At 58.1% G+C, this 17,999-nt stretch overlaps 1 protein-coding gene across 4 annotated transcripts in view; it reads right to left on the bottom strand.

The window, feature by feature from the left end:
- Nucleotides 1-341: 341 nt before the first annotated feature.
- EP400 (E1A binding protein p400) overlaps nt 342-17,999 on the bottom strand; it is a 97,160-nt gene continuing 79,502 nt past the window's right edge. For all 4 annotated transcript variants that reach the window (XM_032396306.1, XM_032396305.1, XM_032396307.1 and 1 more), the window contains 8 exons: nt 14,470-14,677; nt 14,196-14,365; nt 12,430-12,648; nt 10,398-10,593; nt 9,860-9,984; nt 7,619-7,765; nt 4,206-4,283; nt 342-3,403 (listed from right to left, as the gene is read on the bottom strand). In XM_032396306.1, coding sequence (XP_032252197.1) covers nt 3,131-3,403; nt 4,206-4,283; nt 7,619-7,765; nt 9,860-9,984; nt 10,398-10,593; nt 12,430-12,648; nt 14,196-14,365; nt 14,470-14,677 — 1,416 coding nt within the window. In that variant the 3' untranslated portion in view covers nt 342-3,130. The remainder of the gene's footprint in view (nt 3,404-4,205; nt 4,284-7,618; nt 7,766-9,859; nt 9,985-10,397; nt 10,594-12,429; nt 12,649-14,195; nt 14,366-14,469; nt 14,678-17,999) is intronic.

Raw genomic sequence — 17,999 nt, 5'->3', positions numbered from 1 at the left:
CTTCTTAGCATTGTATGAAGTTGCGCATTTTTAATTAAAAGGTTGGAATTTTTTGTTATCAGCAACCTTTTTTTTTTTTTTAAGGTTTTATTTGAGAGTAAGCAAGCGAGGGAGTGAGCAGGGGATGAGCACAGGGAGAGGGAGAGAGAATCTCCACCAGGCTCCATGCTGAGTGCAGAGCCCAACGCGGGGCTGGATCCCAGGACCCTTAGATCATGGTATGAGCCGAAACCAAGAGTCGGATGTTCAACCGACTGAGCCACCTAGGCAACTTTTTTTTTTAACAAAAGGAGAAGTAATATAAAAGCAAAAGAGATGATAAATAAAAGTTACACGTGCAGGCCGCCTGCTTAGAGGGGTGCTGAGTAGAGCGCGTGCGAAGCTGCACCCGGCCGTCCACCAGACGGGGTGCCTGTGGGCGGCAGGTCACATGAGGACAGAGCGGCGGCGGCGTCCACACGTACCAGGTTTTCCTCCACACGTATGTTTGGAGCGCGAAGGCCGTCTCCCCAGCGAGAGAGCAGCTTTCCCTGAGAACCACCCAGCATGCCCCACTCCTTCCATGGCGTGGGGGCCCCTGCCTCCAACCCTGCGTGTTTTCCCTTTGTGTTTTCTTCACACCAAAGAAACACAACTAGTGTCTTACTTTAACTTGAATACCAGTTTTCTGTAAGAGCGAAAACGAGAAAGCATAGAAAAAGGTCATTTTATTATACCTTTTGTTTGGCGGGATATCAGTGCCCTTTTTAAAACCCTACTATTCAAGTACAAATGGGTATGTTTACAAAGTATTTACAATCTCAGTCTTCTTCCTTTATATTTCAAACGCAACAGCTGCGTGGTTACACAGGGAATAGAAAGCGGTGAGGACCGCACACAGGCGAGCCTCGGGAGGCACCGCGCGGGAACAGGCGCAGGCCCGGCTTCCTGGGAAACAGCCTGGCCTTAGGGCCAGCGGCTGTCAGTGCAGAAGGACGGCTCGGACAGCATTCCGGCGGCGGGTGTGACTTCTGGGCATCGCGCGCTGTCCCGGCCAGAACGCCAGTCCTCGGGCGATGTGGGAGTCCGTGGACAGACCACCCCCACACTTGTACTGAGCTCAGAAACGTGGACAGTGTACCCCTGACAACAGAAGACCGAGAAAACCACGCACGGGGAGGAGGATGTTTCCTGGAGCAACTAGCGAAGCCGGCGAGGCCGCTGGTGCGTCTAAGTAGGACGAAAGGCAACCGTCTGCTCTGCGTTCTGCGTCAGGAGCCAGTGAAGGACGCGCCCTCGCCCACGAGGGACTCTCACTGGTGCACTAAGGAAGGCAGGAGCCCCCCGCCCCCCGCGCTCGCACCCCAGCTCAGTTCTGAGAGATGCTCTGCACTCTCCCGCCGTTCCGTCCGGGCAGCCCCGAGCAGGGTGCGCCACAGCAGGCCCGGCCGGGGCCTCTTCCTCCCCGAGCCACCTGCCGGCGCCCCAAGAAAGGCAAGGGGCAGACGAACGGGGCGCACAAATCCCAAGAAGCTGAAACACACTGTAGCTCGGCATGTCTGGGGTAAGAGAGCCGGAGCGCCCTGCACGCTGTGTCCTCTCCCAGTAGCTCCGGCCACGCCAGAACCAGCCAGTGTGGGTGCGAGAACACAGACCACAGGACGGCTTCCCCGTAATTCAAGTGAACTAAAACGTTCAGTCCCTTCCACGTTTTCAACACTTGATTTTTACTTTTCTCCAAATTTCTCACCCAGAGCTCAATAATGGGCTGCCTAGCTGCTTCAGTAAATGCCGCCACGTTCCTGTCCACACAAATCGATGGGAAACCAAAAACTACGGTCCACGTTCCTTCGTGTCACTTCAAGTGGTACATGGGGAAGGACGGAGAAAATGAAGAGTGAAAATCTCTCAGAATGCCCACACAGACCCGACACGACCTGATTTTCTGGGCCCAGTAACAGAAGAGAGCCACGGAGCCAGAGCAGAGGGGTCAGCCAGCACGCGCGCTGGCCTGGGCGAAAGCGTCCAGGAAAACAGACATGGTTCGGCCAATCAAGCCCACCGCAAACACTTCTATTAGCTTGCCGCAGTAAAAAAACAAAACAGAAGCAAACACATGGCCTCCTCTTTGTCCCTCAACTGCACCCCCAAATACTGCACAGAAGGTTCTCTGCTTTACCCGGAACCACAAGGGAGTGCATCTGCTCCCGTGCAAGACCCCGGCATTGCGAGCAACAGAAGTCTGGCGTTACCAGCCCATGATGAAGGGCTCACGACGCCCGTTTCTGTAGGTGACACCTGCACTCGGTCCGCGGAGCTTCTCTACCGTCAGCAGATCCTGCCTGGGCCGGGCAGGAGCGCGAGGGGGCGGGGACAGGCATCCCCCCACCCCTCGCACAGCGGTGACCTCTGCTGCGTAAGGACACCCGCACAGCAGTCTGGGCCTGCTTCGGTGTGCTGCGTTTAAACACGAGCTTCGTCTGCAAGCTGGGGGAGTATCCTGGATGTGCTAGGTGGACACCCGCACACGGCGGGGAGGGCCCGGGGGCAGCCCCACTGGCTGCTCTTTGGAATGAAAACTCAATCGGGGATGGTAACCCTTCACCACGGCCGGGAGCAGGTCATGAATGTGCCTGGAAATCCCGCTTAGGAGGGAAAGAAGAAACCACGCTGGCTTCCTCGGACCTGAGATGCTCTCCCTCAGCCGGCCTCTCTCCTCTCCAAGGACCAGAACGAGTGTTCAGTTAGGGATACGGAACCGAGCAGAGGGGACACCGTCCAAGACCACGTTGTCGCTTCAGGAAGTCTGCTTTATGACTCGCTGCACGCTCCGCGTGGCCACGTGCAGAACACTGCACACAGAGTCCGCATGGCTTTCCAGAGCCCGCACCACCGCTCTGCAGGAGTCAGAAGGCCGACGCCGCCACCAGCACTTCCTCCCTGGTCACCGGATACGGAAACGGGGGCGCGTAATGCGGCTCGCCAGCCCCGCGGTGTTGGAGGCAGGGTGATAAAATGAGGACACGCCACTTTGTTTCCACTGTAACCTCCCGGGGCCTCAACCGACACCACCACGGTCCCACAATGAGCTGTGCCCGCTCCTGGCCAGGTGGGGGGGCACGGTGGCCCTGAGGCCGCCCCGCCACTGCTCCTAGGGGCACGGAGGCTTGGTGGGCGTCTTCAGCCTGACGGCAGGGACTCTCATCTGGAGCTTGGGCTGCTGGCTGGGGCTGTCGGAGCTGGCCGGCACCGGGGCGGCGCTGGGCATGCCGGGGCTCTGCAGCTGGCTCGCTGCGCTCGGCACCACCGGCTGCGGCAGGAGCTTCTGCTGCACCACCTGCGCCGTCGCTGTCACCGTGGGGATCATCTGCACCTGCTGCCCGGCCGCCGTCGCCTGGGTCAGGGTCACAGTCTGTGGGGAAGCCTGGGCCAGAACGGTTAGAAAACACACACGGCCTAGAAAACACAGACCTAGTGACACGGCCGATCAGACGTTCCTGGGGATGGGGAGGGGGGTTTTAGGAACCTCGTCAGCACAGACGCTTCTGTGACATGTGAGAACGACGTGCCGCATCACAGTATGACCTCTGGTTTCCGACCCCACAGAAGAAGGAAAGAGCCCCTGAACGGAATCACTGTTGCTTTTGGGAAAAGGCTGACAGCTGGGGCCTGGTGGCGGCATTCAGCTTTTAGGGCTATTTGGTTCCTTGACATCTGCACGCCACGTGATTCTGAACAAAACAGTGTTTTGTTAAAGCACTGCTTTCCACGGCCACGGTTTGCAGCAGTAAATACAAAGGCAGGAGCCTGCTGGTTCAGTGACAATGGTCACTGCTGTCCCCAGTAGTACTGACACTCCCAGGACCAAGGTCGCTGCGGGCAGACTGTGTTTTCTGTTTCCCTAAAACTAAGGTATGGGGGCTTCGGCTTGGAGGACGCATCTGAAACTGCCGGCTGAAGGAATGATCCCACAGGTGGACGGGCTCCTTTCGTACACTGTGACACTGAGTTTGAACTGTGTTCAGTTTGTGTCCTGCTAGCCTAAGGATTAAGTGTTGTCCCCAAAATTAATCTTTTCTGAATTATCAACATCAAAAGTGATTCTCTGATAGTTGATATTCTACTTTCTCAGAGTGAAAACCAAGAACTCCCCTAACAGGAAACGCGAAGGTTACTGCAAAGTCCGTGTGGGACTCCCCGGAGGGCTGTGTGTCTGCAGGTCCTACCTGCTGAGACGCAGAGGCGACCTGCTGGATGCTGGGCACGGGCGTCTGCTGTTGGACAACTTGAGGGAGTTTGGCAACCTTTGACAAAACAAAACAAAACAAAACAAGCCAAATGTAGAATTCAAACGAATGTGTGCACAAGAAGATTCTTCCCCCTCTGTTTCCTTCTCAGTTCTTAATGCAAAAGCAAAAACAGATCGGGGGCCAGATGCCACCCAAGAGCGACTCTCCGTTTGCTGGCCGGGAGCCACTCATCCCTCCTGCAGAGTAACGCCCGCCTTCCTTGTCTGCAGGCAGCTGGGACTAGCAAGTTACCTGCCCTCACCCTTCAGTCATGGTTTTCCTTTTACCAACAACCGTTCCAAGTTTATGTAAGAGAACTAAACTGAGGACAGAGTGCTCACGAGAGTCCCTTCTTCAAGTCTGGGCGCTGCTCCGGGAGGGATGAGATGAGATGCCCAACATTTTAAAGTAGTTTTCATATCATCTTGCTATATTTTCCTCAATTGCGACTGAGATCTTTCTTCCTGATGAAACTCTCCGCCCTGCCTGCCTTCTGCAAACACGTCATCCCGTGTGTATGTGTCTGCCTCTGTGCAGGAAGACAATTCGGGCCACTCGCGTCTACCCTGTCGGGGTGTCGGTTCTGCAGGAGAACAGGCTCCTGAGGAGGCAGCTGCTGGGGGCCGGGACACCCCCGCCTGGGTGTCTAACTGGTAGAACAGGGATGAAAGGAAGTGTGTCCAAGATAATTCTAGAGGAAAGGTGAAAGGACATGACGTCCTTGTCAATGACCGATTCCAAGTCAGTGCGAGTTCTCACTGTAAAACCTGAGATCACCGGAAAGCACCTACTAGTTCACTGTAACTGAAGTCAAAGTTGTAAACAGGACCTGCTAAGACAAAGAGCCCCTGCCTGAGTGCTCTCAGCCCTGGCGGGAAAGCAGGACTCGCTGAGCCGCCGCGCCCCACCTGCACACCGCGGCCCGCAGCACCGCCGCCTGGGGAGAACCCCCAGTCCCAAGGCTAAGCAGAGGGGGGAACCCAGAGCAAGGAGCCGAGGCGTGGTAGCACCTTTCACCCCAAGCGCGCGAGACGCTCAGGGTCACGCAGGGTGCAGCAGACGAGAGACCAAGTTCAAGCCCACTGTCAGCGAGGAGCCAGAGCAGGGCCGCCCGCCGGCCCCGCAGCTGTGTCCATCAGCCGGAGGGTCTGGCCCAAGAGAGGCCTCAGTCAGGGAGGACAGCACCACTGCCCTCGAGCTGGAGAAGTTCGGGTGCACACAGGTGCGGGCCGAGGCGCCCGAGAGGTCACGCAGCTTTGGGGACCTGTCCAGAGGCAGCCAGGACTGAGAGTCTGCAACGGGGCTAGCCATCCAGCTGCAGCTGTGAACCTGGGGTCGTCGGCCCAGAGACAGACAGAGGCCTCGACCCTGGGGGAGACAAAAACCACCATAAAAAAGAACAGAATCTTCCAGCAAACTAGGTGAAGGGAATTTTCTTACTCTACTGAAGGATGACTTCAAAAATCAGACCTTGCAAAACGATCACATTAACAGCGATACAGCTGAGCTTCCGTATGTACCACCCGCCAGGGAGGCTGTGGGCTGCGCCAGCACAGCAGAGCAGGAAGGAACGGGCAGGGGAAGAGGAAGACGCCGGCCGCCACTCGGCGCAGGCCACCTGCCTGGGGACAAAGGAAGCGCCAGAGGCCACAGACGAACTGTCCAAGGAACAGGGCTCGATCAAGGCAGCCCGGATTCAAGAGAAAGGCACAGACAGAAAACAGAAACTGAGAAACACATGATTACAGAAACATCAGAAAACACTAATTACTTAGGAACAAATCCAATCCAAGCGATAAGACCTTCCTGGAAAAAGTTCAGAAAACCTAGTTAAAGGGCACTGAAGGGGCCAGGCAGCAGAAGACGCATCATGTGGGTGAGTCTAGTCAAGACGGCAAAGACATCGCTTCCCCCCAGAGTCCTCTAGAGCGAATGCAGCTCCGCACCCCGCTGCAAGCACGCACGCGGCCCCGGCAACGTGCACGAACGTAATCCTGTGAGAGTCCCAACAGTTCTGCTCATGCTATGTGAACTTAACACGCTGACTTGAAACCAACAGGGAAGTGAGGAGAGCCATAGACAGCAGGATATTCCCGACAGGAGGGAGGGTCTGTCCCCAGGAGCCGAGGCTCACTGCGTGGCCAGAGGGACGGACAGAGGCCACGACCACGCACGATTTACGCCAGCGTCGCACTATGGATCAGAAGGAAAGTGCTGCTGAAAGCAACAGGGTCTTTTAATGGGAAAATTAAACTGAATTCCCAGTTTTATACTGTCTGGAAAAGCCCATTCCAGGAAGGTCAGAAACCTGAGTGTAAAACAAAAAATACAAGGTTTTCAGAAGATGATACGGGAAAATAACATCATGACCTCTGGGAAGAATCTCTTAAGACACACAATGTTCAGAAAGAAAAAGACTGATAAATTCCAATGTGTTAGAGGGGCGCCTGGGTGGCTCAGTCGTTAAGCGTCTGCCTTCGGCTCAGGTCATGATCCCAGGGTCCTGGGATCAAGCCCCGCGTTGGGCTCCCTGCTCAGCAGGGAGTCTGCTTCTCCTCCCTCTCCCGCTCCACCTGCTTGTGCTCTCTCTCCCACTGTATCTCGCTCTGTCAAATAAATAAATAAAATCTTTAAAAAAAAAAAATTCCAACGCATTAGAACTAAGAACTTCTGTTCCCGCAAAGACACCGTACAGTTAAGTGCGAAGATGAGCCACAAACGGGATGGAGACCTGACGGCTCACAGCAGAAAGGGAACAGTGGCGGGTCGACACGTAGCCAGCACTCGGCAGAAGGGGGGCCCTGACTGCTAACAGAGTCACCAATGGCCGAGACGCAGGAGCAGGGCGAGGCTGAGCGGAGGCTTGCGGGGCTGGGACCGCTGCAGAAGCCTGACAGGTGTGCACACACCCACAGTGCGGCTCCCCGACCCCACGCAGCCACGTGCGGCTCCCACACACGGAAGCTGTCACACTGCTGCTGCGCTCGGTCCTCCGCTGCTCCCTCCACCCTCCGTAAGCAGCCCCAGGCCAGGAGCAGCCCCCTCGGCCGTCGGCAGCGAGCAATGGAGAGTGATGACTCCCTGACTCTGGGAGGAACCCCCTGACACGTGAAGAACCACCCCCGGAGCGTGACCTCGGCATGGCCCCCAAGCCACACCCCCCCGACCCCAGAGGCGGCAAAGCCAGCGAGGAGTGTCAGGGGGCCAGCCGCCTCTGAGGAGCAGAGGAGGGCCCCCAACGCTCTGTAACGGGGTGCTGGTTTCCTCATTCTCTGGACCCTCTACGTTGACCACTCACTTTCCTGGGCACCTGTTGTCCTGCGAGCCACCTTGTGCTCACTCATGCTCACCTGGATCTGGGTCTGCACCTGCTGGGTCCCAGCCAGTTTCTGGGCCTGGGAGATGGGTGTGGTAAGGAACTGGGTTTTAAGGGCTGGCGGGGCAGCATAGGTGACCTTCTGCGGTTGGCCCTGAGCAGCCATCTGCTGGGCGGTGATCTGAAGGAAGAGAGACCGCCCCACGTTAGAGCCAGGCGAGGCTGCGTCCTCTCCTCAGAACGTCAGGGCCTCCCCGTGGGCCCCTGCTGCCCCAACAGCCACAGCACGACCGCCCCAAGCCCCCAGCACTGCCTGCCTTCCGCCCAGTCCTGCAGCTGCCCGGCCGGCGTGCCCGGCCTCCTCCGTCCAGAAGTGCCCTCAGAGACCGGGCCAAGGTTTGTCTTTATACTCTCTGTGTGCTCATCACTTGAGTAAACTTGACCACGACAAAAAACACATGCACATACGCTTTCCTAAATCTAATTTGAAGGTTTGGGAACATACTCTAAAATATTTAGCACGGGGGCGCCTGGGTGGCTCAGTCGTTAAGTGTCTGCCTTCGGCTCAGGTCATGGTCCCAGGGTCCTGGGATCGAGTCCCTCATCGGGCTCCCTGCTCAGCAGGAAGCCTGCTTCTCCCTCTGTCCCTCCCCCTGCTTGTGTTCCCTCTCTCGCTACCTCTGTCAAATAAATAAGTTCTTAAAAAAATAATAAAAAAATAAAATATTTAGCACAAGGAATCACAAACCTACATGCACAATCTTTGCCTGATTAATCTTTAAGTTTTCTCTGCCAGAACAACGTGAATCCTGCTCAGAAGACCGTGCACACACACAGCCTGTGGTTTACAAACCACGACTACACACAAACATTTCTGCAACGTCTCAGAACTTTTCTTTCAAGTCACGTGAACATCAACCAAGACTACAGCCACCTCTCGCTCAGTGGCCAGCCAAGCCTACTCGGTTACCCAGGCCCAACTGCCAGTGCCCTGGTCCTCCCCTCTTCAGTGTCTCCAGCGGGGCCCACGCCCGAGCAGCCGGGCCCAGGGACGGCCGGAGCGGACTGGGGAGGTGACTGAGCGGCGCCCCTCCCGGAACCCTCCAGCAGCGGGCAGCAGGCAGCGCCCGGAGGCGGGTGTTCTCTCTCCCGTCAGAGCAGACAACCTCGCTTCCAGGCCCCGCTCTCCCCGGACGGCAGGAGGAGGCTGTCGAAGGGCACGCACCCGGCACGGTGGGCTGCTGCCAGGGCAGCTCTTCCCTGGGGCCCCTCTCACGCCGCTCCACCGACAGCCCGGTGCCCCCGGGAGATGCCCAGCCGGTGTGGCCCCTCCCTGCTGCCGTGCCCCCCTAGCTTGTCACCTCGCCCACGGCTGCCGAGGACCGCTCGACTTCCGACTCTGCTCTGCTGTCCCCACAGACCACAGCGGCACCTGGACGGGCAGCATCTCAGCCCCGACCAGATCGGAGCTGGGCTCCTGCCGGTGGGAGCAGCGATGCTCCGGGAAGAGCTGCCCAGCGGAGGACCAGGACTCTGCAGGGCCCTGCACCCAGTGATCAGCTCTGCGACTCCAGGCAAGTCGCTTCCTTTCTCTGAGCCTCAGTTTCCTCAAAGTAACGTGCGGCCCTGCTCCGAACGCTGGCTCCAGCTGCCCCGCCCTCGGCCCGCGTATGCTAGCCCCAGCTCAGAAAGCAGCAGGGACAATGGCCAGGGCAAGCAGCAACACATCACCATCCGCACCATGGGCTGCACGCTACCAGGAAGCACGTGGAGCAGGTCGGGGCGGTGCCTGCATGGGGCACGGCTTCCACACGCCGGCCTCCGGACTGCTCAGCCCGGGCACCCGCGTCAGCTCAGAGCCGACTCTCAAACGTCTGAGTCCGTGAGACGCCGACAGGACTCCTTCGCATCGGGCCCCCCCCGCAAGCACACACAGGGGCAAGGACGCGGTCCCCGCCTGGCTCCTGGCCAGGTCCCAGCCCCTCCGCACACGAGGAGCCCAGGCAGTCACGCACGGTGAGCCACACCTGCGCCCTGGGCCCCTCCGGCCCCTTCCCAGCCATGCGATTCCATGGCCGGCTTCACGGTTCCCCACGGGCTCCCCTCATCACCTTCTCCCCGCAGGGCCTCATCGCAGCTCCCACCCCGAGACCTCTGAGCACAGGGCCTTCTGTGTGTGTGGCTGCCAGACACGCGGGGCACTCCTGCTGTCCGTGCAATCCGTGCCCAGCGTCAAGACAGGACGACGGGAGAGCCCCCCGCAGGAACCCGGTACCTTCTGCTGGACGGCCGCTGGGCCCGGGGCGGCCTGTGGCTGGATGGCCTTCTGCTGCTGCACGGCTTGCTGCTTGAGCTTCAGCAGCTGCTGGACGTGCACGGGCTGGGCCACGACAGTCTGTCCTGGGAACAGCCACCGAGGCCTCAGTCACAGTGCTCAGTGGGCACAAGGGTCTCACAACCTCCCTGAAGCTCCCTCCGACTCCCCGAGCCACCGAGTTGTCCCCACTGACCGCTTTCCGTACAGGACACCCCACGCTGAACTAGGCCGACACAGAACAGCCGCCCCGCAGCTATACTTAAAATGTTTGTGGGCCCGCAACGACACCCACATAAGGGTGCAAAGTTCCGAACAGTAACAGGTTAGGTCAAGGGCTGAAACTCGTACGTGGGTGCCTCTGAGAGGCACGCTGGCCAGACGGTGCCCTGACACACTCGAAATGGGTGTCTGCACAGAAGCCGGCAGGAGACCCGTCAGCCCCGCTCGAGGCCCTCGGCGGGACAGGGCTGGAGGGGAGGCGCTGCCCGTGAGGTACCTGCGGCTTTCTGCGGCTGCCCGATGGCCACGCTGATCCCGGCGACATTCATGGGCAGGGTCGTCACACCTGGCGAGGAGACCACGGCCGCGGGCACGGACACGACGGGAGGCTTCGCCAGCGCCACCTGCGCGGGCTGGGGCGCCTGAGGCTGCATCTGCCCTTGCGCCTGCAGCTGCGAAGGGGGAACCCGGGTCTAAACAGTGAAAATAATGGGAGAGTCCAGAGATATTCGGGATACATTCGTCTTCGCAAACATTTCCCCACAAGAGGTCAAGCGGTGAGAAATTTACAGATCCACAAAGGTGACAAGTGGCTGTCAGCTGAAGGGACACATTTCACTGAGGGCCGCAGCTCTATGCTTCCTACCCCATCACCGACCGACGCAGGGAAAGGGGGTTCAGCAGGACCCACAGTGCTCGCTCACTGTGACGTTCAGGCCCTGCCACGTGGCCCTGGTCTCTGCCGCTCCTCCTTCCGGCTCCTGAACTCGGGGGAGCCCCATCCTGCCCCGACTCCTGTAGACCCTCGTCTCCCACTCCTGCGGCTACGACTGAAGGTCGCCCCACCACCCCACCCTCTCCCGGAGAGCGCGCCTGCGGACAGGCCTCCTGCTACTCGGTCTCCACGCTGCCACCAAGCGCTCGTTTCCTGAAGTTACATCTTCAGAAAGGACCACAGATCCGTCTTACCTGTACAAGCACTCAGACTACCTGAGAAAACATAAAGAAGTAAAAAGCACCCCTGGCCCTAAAACTGCCCACATCTGAACGTGAAAGCCAGTATTCGGCCCGTCAGACGCCGTTCTTACCTGCGTGGCTTGCTGTGGAATGTGCAAAATGGGCCAGCTTACAAATACCTCGTAGTCTGTCTCTCTGCCTCTTACGGCAAATCCTTTCCGAAGTCGCGTGCTACCCCAGCGTGGGGACGCTCGCCGCTGTCAGAAAACTCCCCAGTTAATGGGGACCTGTCTCCTCTAACACGACTCAAACAGCAAGACTGCACGTCCGGCACGCTGTGCTCACTCCACTACCACTTTCCGCGAGAACAGAAACAGGGCCACTAGCTAAAACGGTGAGCACACTCCGTAGCTCGGGGACGAGAAGCCCTCCCAGAGCGGACGCCGACCCATCTGGCCAGTCCTGGCCGGCACGCGGGGTCACTGCCCTTCTCCTCTGGATTTGCACTTCTTGTGAACACAGGCGAGACCACGTGTGCTCTCCCAGTTTTAGTCCACGTCTACCCCACTTCTCGCAGACGTAAGGTCAGGGCGAGGCACGCGGGAAGCGGGGCCTGAGCGCCGTGTGAGTTGTGGGTGACGAGCTATCGGACTTGGGTAAGTTACTTCCTGAAGCTGAGGGCCTCAGTTTCTCACCTGCACAGAGGAGTTCACGTTAAAACACCCCCCCTGGCCTCGGCAGCGCTCTGTGGGCACTGACCACGTGAGAGGTACAGAGCCGAGGGTGGTGCCTGGCCCAGGATGGGTGCTCCCCCAGCAGGGCAGTGGCCTGCCTGATGGGACAGTGTCCGTCCCACAGGACATTCGACGGATGTTTGTTGAATTTAACTGACCTTCCCAGACACTATTTTCACCGTGACATTCTGCTCCTCTTCAGAAACCTCCAGAGTCTGTGCCGACAAAGCCCAGGGACACCAGAGCCCGGTGTTCCGGCCTCGCCCACCTCCCCACACGGGTCTCATTCCCCCGTAACCTCGGCTCCAACCACATGGGCCTCGTCCCCAACAGAAACCTCGCCCTCCCTGCGTAGCCCAGCGTGCCCCCCGCCTCCTCCAGCCGCCCAGCCTGCGTGAGCTCTGTGATGCTCAGGTCCTGGGAAGCAGGACTCAAGTGCCTCCACGGGCCGTATTTCATCCTCTCCGAGGACAACTTAAGCTCTTGGGGGGAAGCGCACATCTTCTACTTTACTTGTAGGTCCTGCACACCTGACGTGGTCCTCAGCAAGCAGTAACAGTGCAATTAAATGTTACAAGACAAAGCTTTGGAAAAACAAACGTATCAACTGGAACTTACGAGCCGGGCCACCTGGAGGTTGGCCACGGTGGTGCCCGTGAGCAGGGCTCCGGGCCGCGGGGCCGTGACCGTGGCCAGCTGGGGGCTCTGCTGCGGCGCGGGTGGCGGGGCCTGCACTTGCACTTGTGTAGCGGGCTGTGGGGGCCCTGGCGGGGCCTGCGGTGGGGGGGCCTGCTGGGGCAGCTGCAGTTTCTGCTTCTGCATTTTGATCAGATGTTCCTAAAACCCAGATAAAGTAGCTTTTCATCAATATTAACTGCATTCCATTTGTTACAAAGCTCGGTTTTACGTTACTGTTGCACTATCCATTACACACCAAGGCAGACAGCGGCTAACACACAATATGCAAACCATCCTCCGGGCGCTGACGTTTTTTAAATGTCCCTTTGTTAACAACTCGCGTATCATTGATGATAACCAAAAACGGTGATTCTGACAGAGGAGTAAATTCATAGCAAAATCTCTCGGTTTTTCTCACTCGCAAATACGTCAACTTAAACCTGTAGTACTGTAAAATTTTTATTTTTATAAAGTCTTAAAATCATGGTTCTTCTTGAATTTTTAAACTTATAAGATGTGTATCACCTCTCAACTTTTTATCCCAATTGTTTGCAAATGAATAAATTGATAAATAAATCCCAAGTCTTTAAAAGAAGTGAAAACATCAAGATGTCAAAACAGCCCCAAAAATATTTTAAGAAATCAATTTTCTTTTCAGAAAAGTTCTAGTGTGTAGTTCGTAACTATCTGAAAATGACAACGACTCTGAAATGACTCAGGACGGGGCAGAGTGGAGAATCCAGACACAGGCAAACGAGCAGGTAAGCGGGGCTCTGGCAGCCGAAGGAGGGAGTGCAGGGGTACAGGATGGCCCTCGTGTCCTGGGGAGAAGCAGGAAGGCGAGAAGGAAAGGCCGCGGGGGGCGGAGGGGCAGGCGTGGGGGTGCTGGGCCCAGCAACTTTCTGATTTAGCGCCACCCCAGCCTCCCGCGGTGGCGGGCACGTTCTAGATCTGGGCCGTCCAATATGCCGGCCACGGCCACGCGCGCCCACTGCACCCCCGAAACGGGGCGGGCGCGACCGAGGAGCTCAGTGGCTTACTTGGTCGCATGTCCTCTCTGTGGCGCGCGTCCCGGGCCGTGCTAGCGAAGCTGCGGCTCAGGGCTTGCGCGTGCTTGCACAGCCCTCCAGCACGCCCGTCTGTCCCTCCGTCACCGGGAAGGGGCAGGCCCAAGGTCTGGTACTTACTGTGGCAGGCCCGGCAACTAGCTGCGGCTCTAAGACACTGTCTTGTTTCTAGTACATGTCTCTCCATGCCAAGCAAGAGCACGTCTCCGTCTTGGCAGGAATACAGCGCTTCCTTTCAAAATGAACGCATTTACATACGCAGCTGCAGGCCGGCGCACAGGGTGCACGAGTCAGGGTTATCAGTACTCAACCCCACAACGGAGCTAGGCGTGAAGAAACCAAGTACCCAGCACCGCGTCTCAGACCGTCCGCAGCACTTCCCGCCGGCACGTTCTCCGGCTGGGAACGGACCCAAGCGGCCGCCTGCTTCTCCGGAGCCTGAGCTACTGCCCGGGCACCAGGCAGCAAGCGGGAAGACAGGTCTCCAGAGCACTGCCAACAGGCTGGCCACGCGGCCACGGACGTGCCACCGTGCGGAAAGCTGTGATCAGGGGCGGCACAAGCAGCAGACCTGTGCTTCCAAGTGAGTGACACGGGGGCCTCGCGCAGCGGGTGTGCGCTTTCCTACGACATACTCACCGGGGTCAGCTTGCCGACAGCCTTGATCTGTGCTGGTGACGGGGCCTGGCCCTGGATCTGCGGAACCTGCACCTGAGAGGGTGGCGGCGGCGGCGGCGGCGGCGGCTGCTGCCGGAGCAGCTGGAAGTGTGCGGGCGTGATGGCCTTCCCGGGCAGCTGCACCCCTGTGGCTGGGAGAGGGGGCGCCGTCACGCTGCGCACGCACATGGCCCGCCCGTCCTCCCACGACAGACACATGCCCGTGTCCTCACCCGGAAACACCACCTGCCTTTACCTTGGGACACCTGAGTCACCAAAGACCGGGTCGGAGTCTGCACTGGGGTCAGGCTGGTAGTGACCACGGCCGAGGCTGTCACGGAGGTAACCGCGCGAACGCCCTGGGTCGGTGCCAGGGACACGAGGTCGGACGTGGCTGTGGCCGGCGAGCCGACCGCACGAGGCTGGGTGTGGACCACCTGGGCAGGAGCAGAGCCTCCAGAGGTCTGCAAGAGGCAACGGGGGAAGTCGTCAGGTTACTCTGCGCCATCCTTCAAGGCTTCCACACGCACCAGCTAAGAGGACACGCGTCTCTGAACCCGAGGAACGGAAGGGCTTCAGAGTGGGTCAGTCACCACAGAAGAAAACCGTTTCAGACGGCAATGCTCCCATTCCCGTTCTGAAACACTGCCCTGCCTCTCTGTCCTCACGAGAGAGGCGGTCTGGGCCCCAGGAACGCCGTGAGGTTCTGACTACGCTGCAGACCCCTGTGCTTGCCCCCCAAACACACAGCGTAGGCTCCCGCTCTCGGCCACCCCTTCTCCCGCCTGCACAGGTCTCGTGGTGTCTCAGAGCAGCCCCACTGCCCCCTGCGCCCCATACCGACCCTCGGAGCTATAGCCGCGCAGTCCCACTCCGACCGTGGACCCCACCGGTTCCACCTCCGAGACGGCTGGTGCGCGTGCCACCTGCCTCGGCCGGCCCCTCCGTGCGGGCGGCCGGGACGTTCTTCCAGACTGTGTGGTTGGTTCACCCCCAGCCCTTCTGCGCGTCCCTACTCCCGTGGTCAGCTAACTCCCGCATCGCACTCTGTGCTTCCCATTCAACCCTCTGGCTCCACGCATCTTCAATCGCCTTTCTTGCTTTCACTCACAGCATTTTTTTTCTCACCTCACTTTTCCCTCCCAAAGTTTGTAAGTTACACTCTTTTTACACTTTTCATGGCTCATCTAAAAATTATACCATGAGAGGCGCCTGGGTGGCTCAGTCGTTAAGCGTCTGCCTTCGGTTCAGGTCATGATCCCAGGGTCCTGGGATCGAGCCCCACGTTGGGCTCCCTGCTCAGCGGGGAGTCTGCTTCTCCCTCTACCTCTCCCCCTGCTCGTGCACACGCGTACGCTCTTTCTCAAATAAATGATTTAAAAAACATTATACCATGAGTACTTGTCAAAGTCTCGCACTTTTCCTGAACAAGAGTGCAGAGCGTCTCCGCTTCGTGGCCCTTGGCGGGCTTACACGCCCCTGACCCGTGCGGCGCATTCCTGCTGTCAGCCCCGCAGGGAGCCCCTCGCGGCTGCTGTGAGGTCAGTCTCCGCGGCGACCGTCCGCCGTCACGGCCTCTGTGCACACTTCTCAGACCTTCTGCCTCAAGCGTGTCCTTTCGCATGGACCCACCTGCCGCCAGCCCACCCCATGTTTGCTTCGAAGTGTTCTTTTGTACCCGCGTACCCGCGTTCTTCAAGCTATTTCCAAAAGAGGCGGAGCAGGGTCAGCAGTGATTTGCTTTCATTCAGCACAGATGCCGTTCCAGAGGCTCCCGGCTTCACCAGCCCCCAGAAGGAAGCTGCCGTGCCCCCCGGCTGCTCTCGGACCTCTGCTGTCGGCACCGTCCGGGACTGGGCTCAGTGGGGATTGCTGTATACATGGCTCGGTGTCACTGCTGTTCGGGAAAACTCACATCTTCCAATGCTGCCTTTGCCCGCCCTCCACCCCATCTGAACTCAGTGACCGCACACTCCATCGTCCCAGTCGGCCCTCCGCGACCTCACAGCGCTCTTCCATGCGGCCCCTGCTGTCGCCCCGCGCCGCATTCGGGAAAACGTGTCCTGACTTCTCTTCCGGTTCACTAATTCTCTCCTCAACGGACAGCCCAGTACCAGGGATGTTTTCCAATTCTGATAACCACAGCTTTCATTTTCACAAGTTCTCTACGGTCGACCCTTGAACCGTGTGGGGGTTACAGGCGCCAACCCCCCCGCACAGTTGGAAATCCAAGTACAAGTTTCTTGACCAGAACTTAACTGCTAACAGCCGACTGCTGGCCGGAGAGCCTGACGGCACAGTCGACGAACACATACTTTGTATGTTGTGTGTGTCATACGCTTCATCCTTACAGTAAGTTCAGCCAGACAAAAAAAATGTTAGGAAGACCGTAAGGGGGGCACCCGGCACTCAAGTCAGAGGATCGTGCTGCTCCTGGCCTTGGGGTCGTGAGTTCGAGCCCTGCACTGGGCTCCACACTGGCATGGAGACTTCTTAAAAATAAACGAAATAGGAAGCACAGCTGCTTTACGGTCCGTGCCCACGAACTCCACTACCTCAAGCGGAGGCAGGCTGTTGTCACGCTTTCCTCCTGTGCTTGGCTGTTTCCTGCTCTACGCCGCTCACTACGCTGGAAAACCACTCGTGGTGTTCTGAGGAGTCCAGGTCGAAGGCGAGCTCCTCCAGAGCACCTGCACCTGCTTCTGGCCGCCCACCCGGGAACACCGCCCACTCGAGGCCGCGCCTGCTCCAGCTGCGAACTGACAGAAGGCCGACGTGTGGCTACGGCTTTGCAGGGGGAGTCCGTCCCCTCTGCTCAGCGCCAGGGTGGAGGGCAGGCGGGTTTCCCTTCTGCTTCAGCCCTGCCCCAAGGGCTCAGCTGCGGGGCTCCCAGCTCGAGCCGGAGTCTCCAGCCAGATGAGGTAAAAGGTGCTCCAGGGCAGACCCCGCCTCAGTGCACCGTTTTTCTCTCTGGGTTTCTTCCCTTAGATTTTGCCCTAATCCTTATTAGATTTTGCCCTAATCCTTATGTATTCTTTTGTGTCAGCTCCTTAAAACTTTTAAGAAGATTAAAAATTTTCTTATCCAATAATTTTAGTCTGTTTCATTAAGAAAGTAGTATAACTCACCTCACCTTATCACCAGAAACAGAAATCTGTTCCTGGACTTCCAAAATGGTTTTCACTCTGCCCTTTTCTGCTTGAATCCGCTCCGAGACTATCAAGGGCTCCCAGCTGCCTAGCAAACAAAATCCATCCTCTTTAGCTGCACACCCAAACTCTACAACCAGCTAGCCTCGGCATCTCCCGGAGCCGAGCACACACAGCGCGCAGAGCCTCCCGGCGGGTGCAGGAACCACCGCTACTTTGCTAATACGCTCATCTGTGCCTCTCTAAACAGACCTGCTCGCTGTGCCTCGGACAGCCCACACCCTCCCCCACGCCAAAGAGCCGTGTGTGGATGACGTCGTCCTGTCCTGCGGAAGCCCAGAAAGCCTGCCCTGTACTGGACCTCTCCTCTCCCGGTCCAGCCCCAGGACTACAAGAGCCCTGTGGAAGCCGGCTGAGTGTCTGAGTCCAGTTTCTAGGCCCACATCACCAGCTAGAGTATCTTGTCTCTAAGAGCTACTTAAAAGATACATCATGGATGAGTTACTTTATCTTCCAAAAATATCATACGCAGAAATAGGTCTTTTTCAAAATAAAACATCACGTGCAATGATTTGGGCGTTTCACTCTCACCCAAGGAATGGTGTCGGTCACAGAGAACGTTTGTAACGTCACAGGC

This window comes from Phoca vitulina, unplaced genomic scaffold, assembly GCF_004348235.1.
Source record: "Phoca vitulina isolate PV1807 unplaced genomic scaffold, GSC_HSeal_1.0 scaffold91, whole genome shotgun sequence".
NCBI classification, from domain to species: Eukaryota; Metazoa; Chordata; class Mammalia; order Carnivora; family Phocidae; genus Phoca; species Phoca vitulina.
Note: the sequence above shows the minus strand (reverse complement) of the source record. Positions and strands in the feature narration are given on the sequence as shown.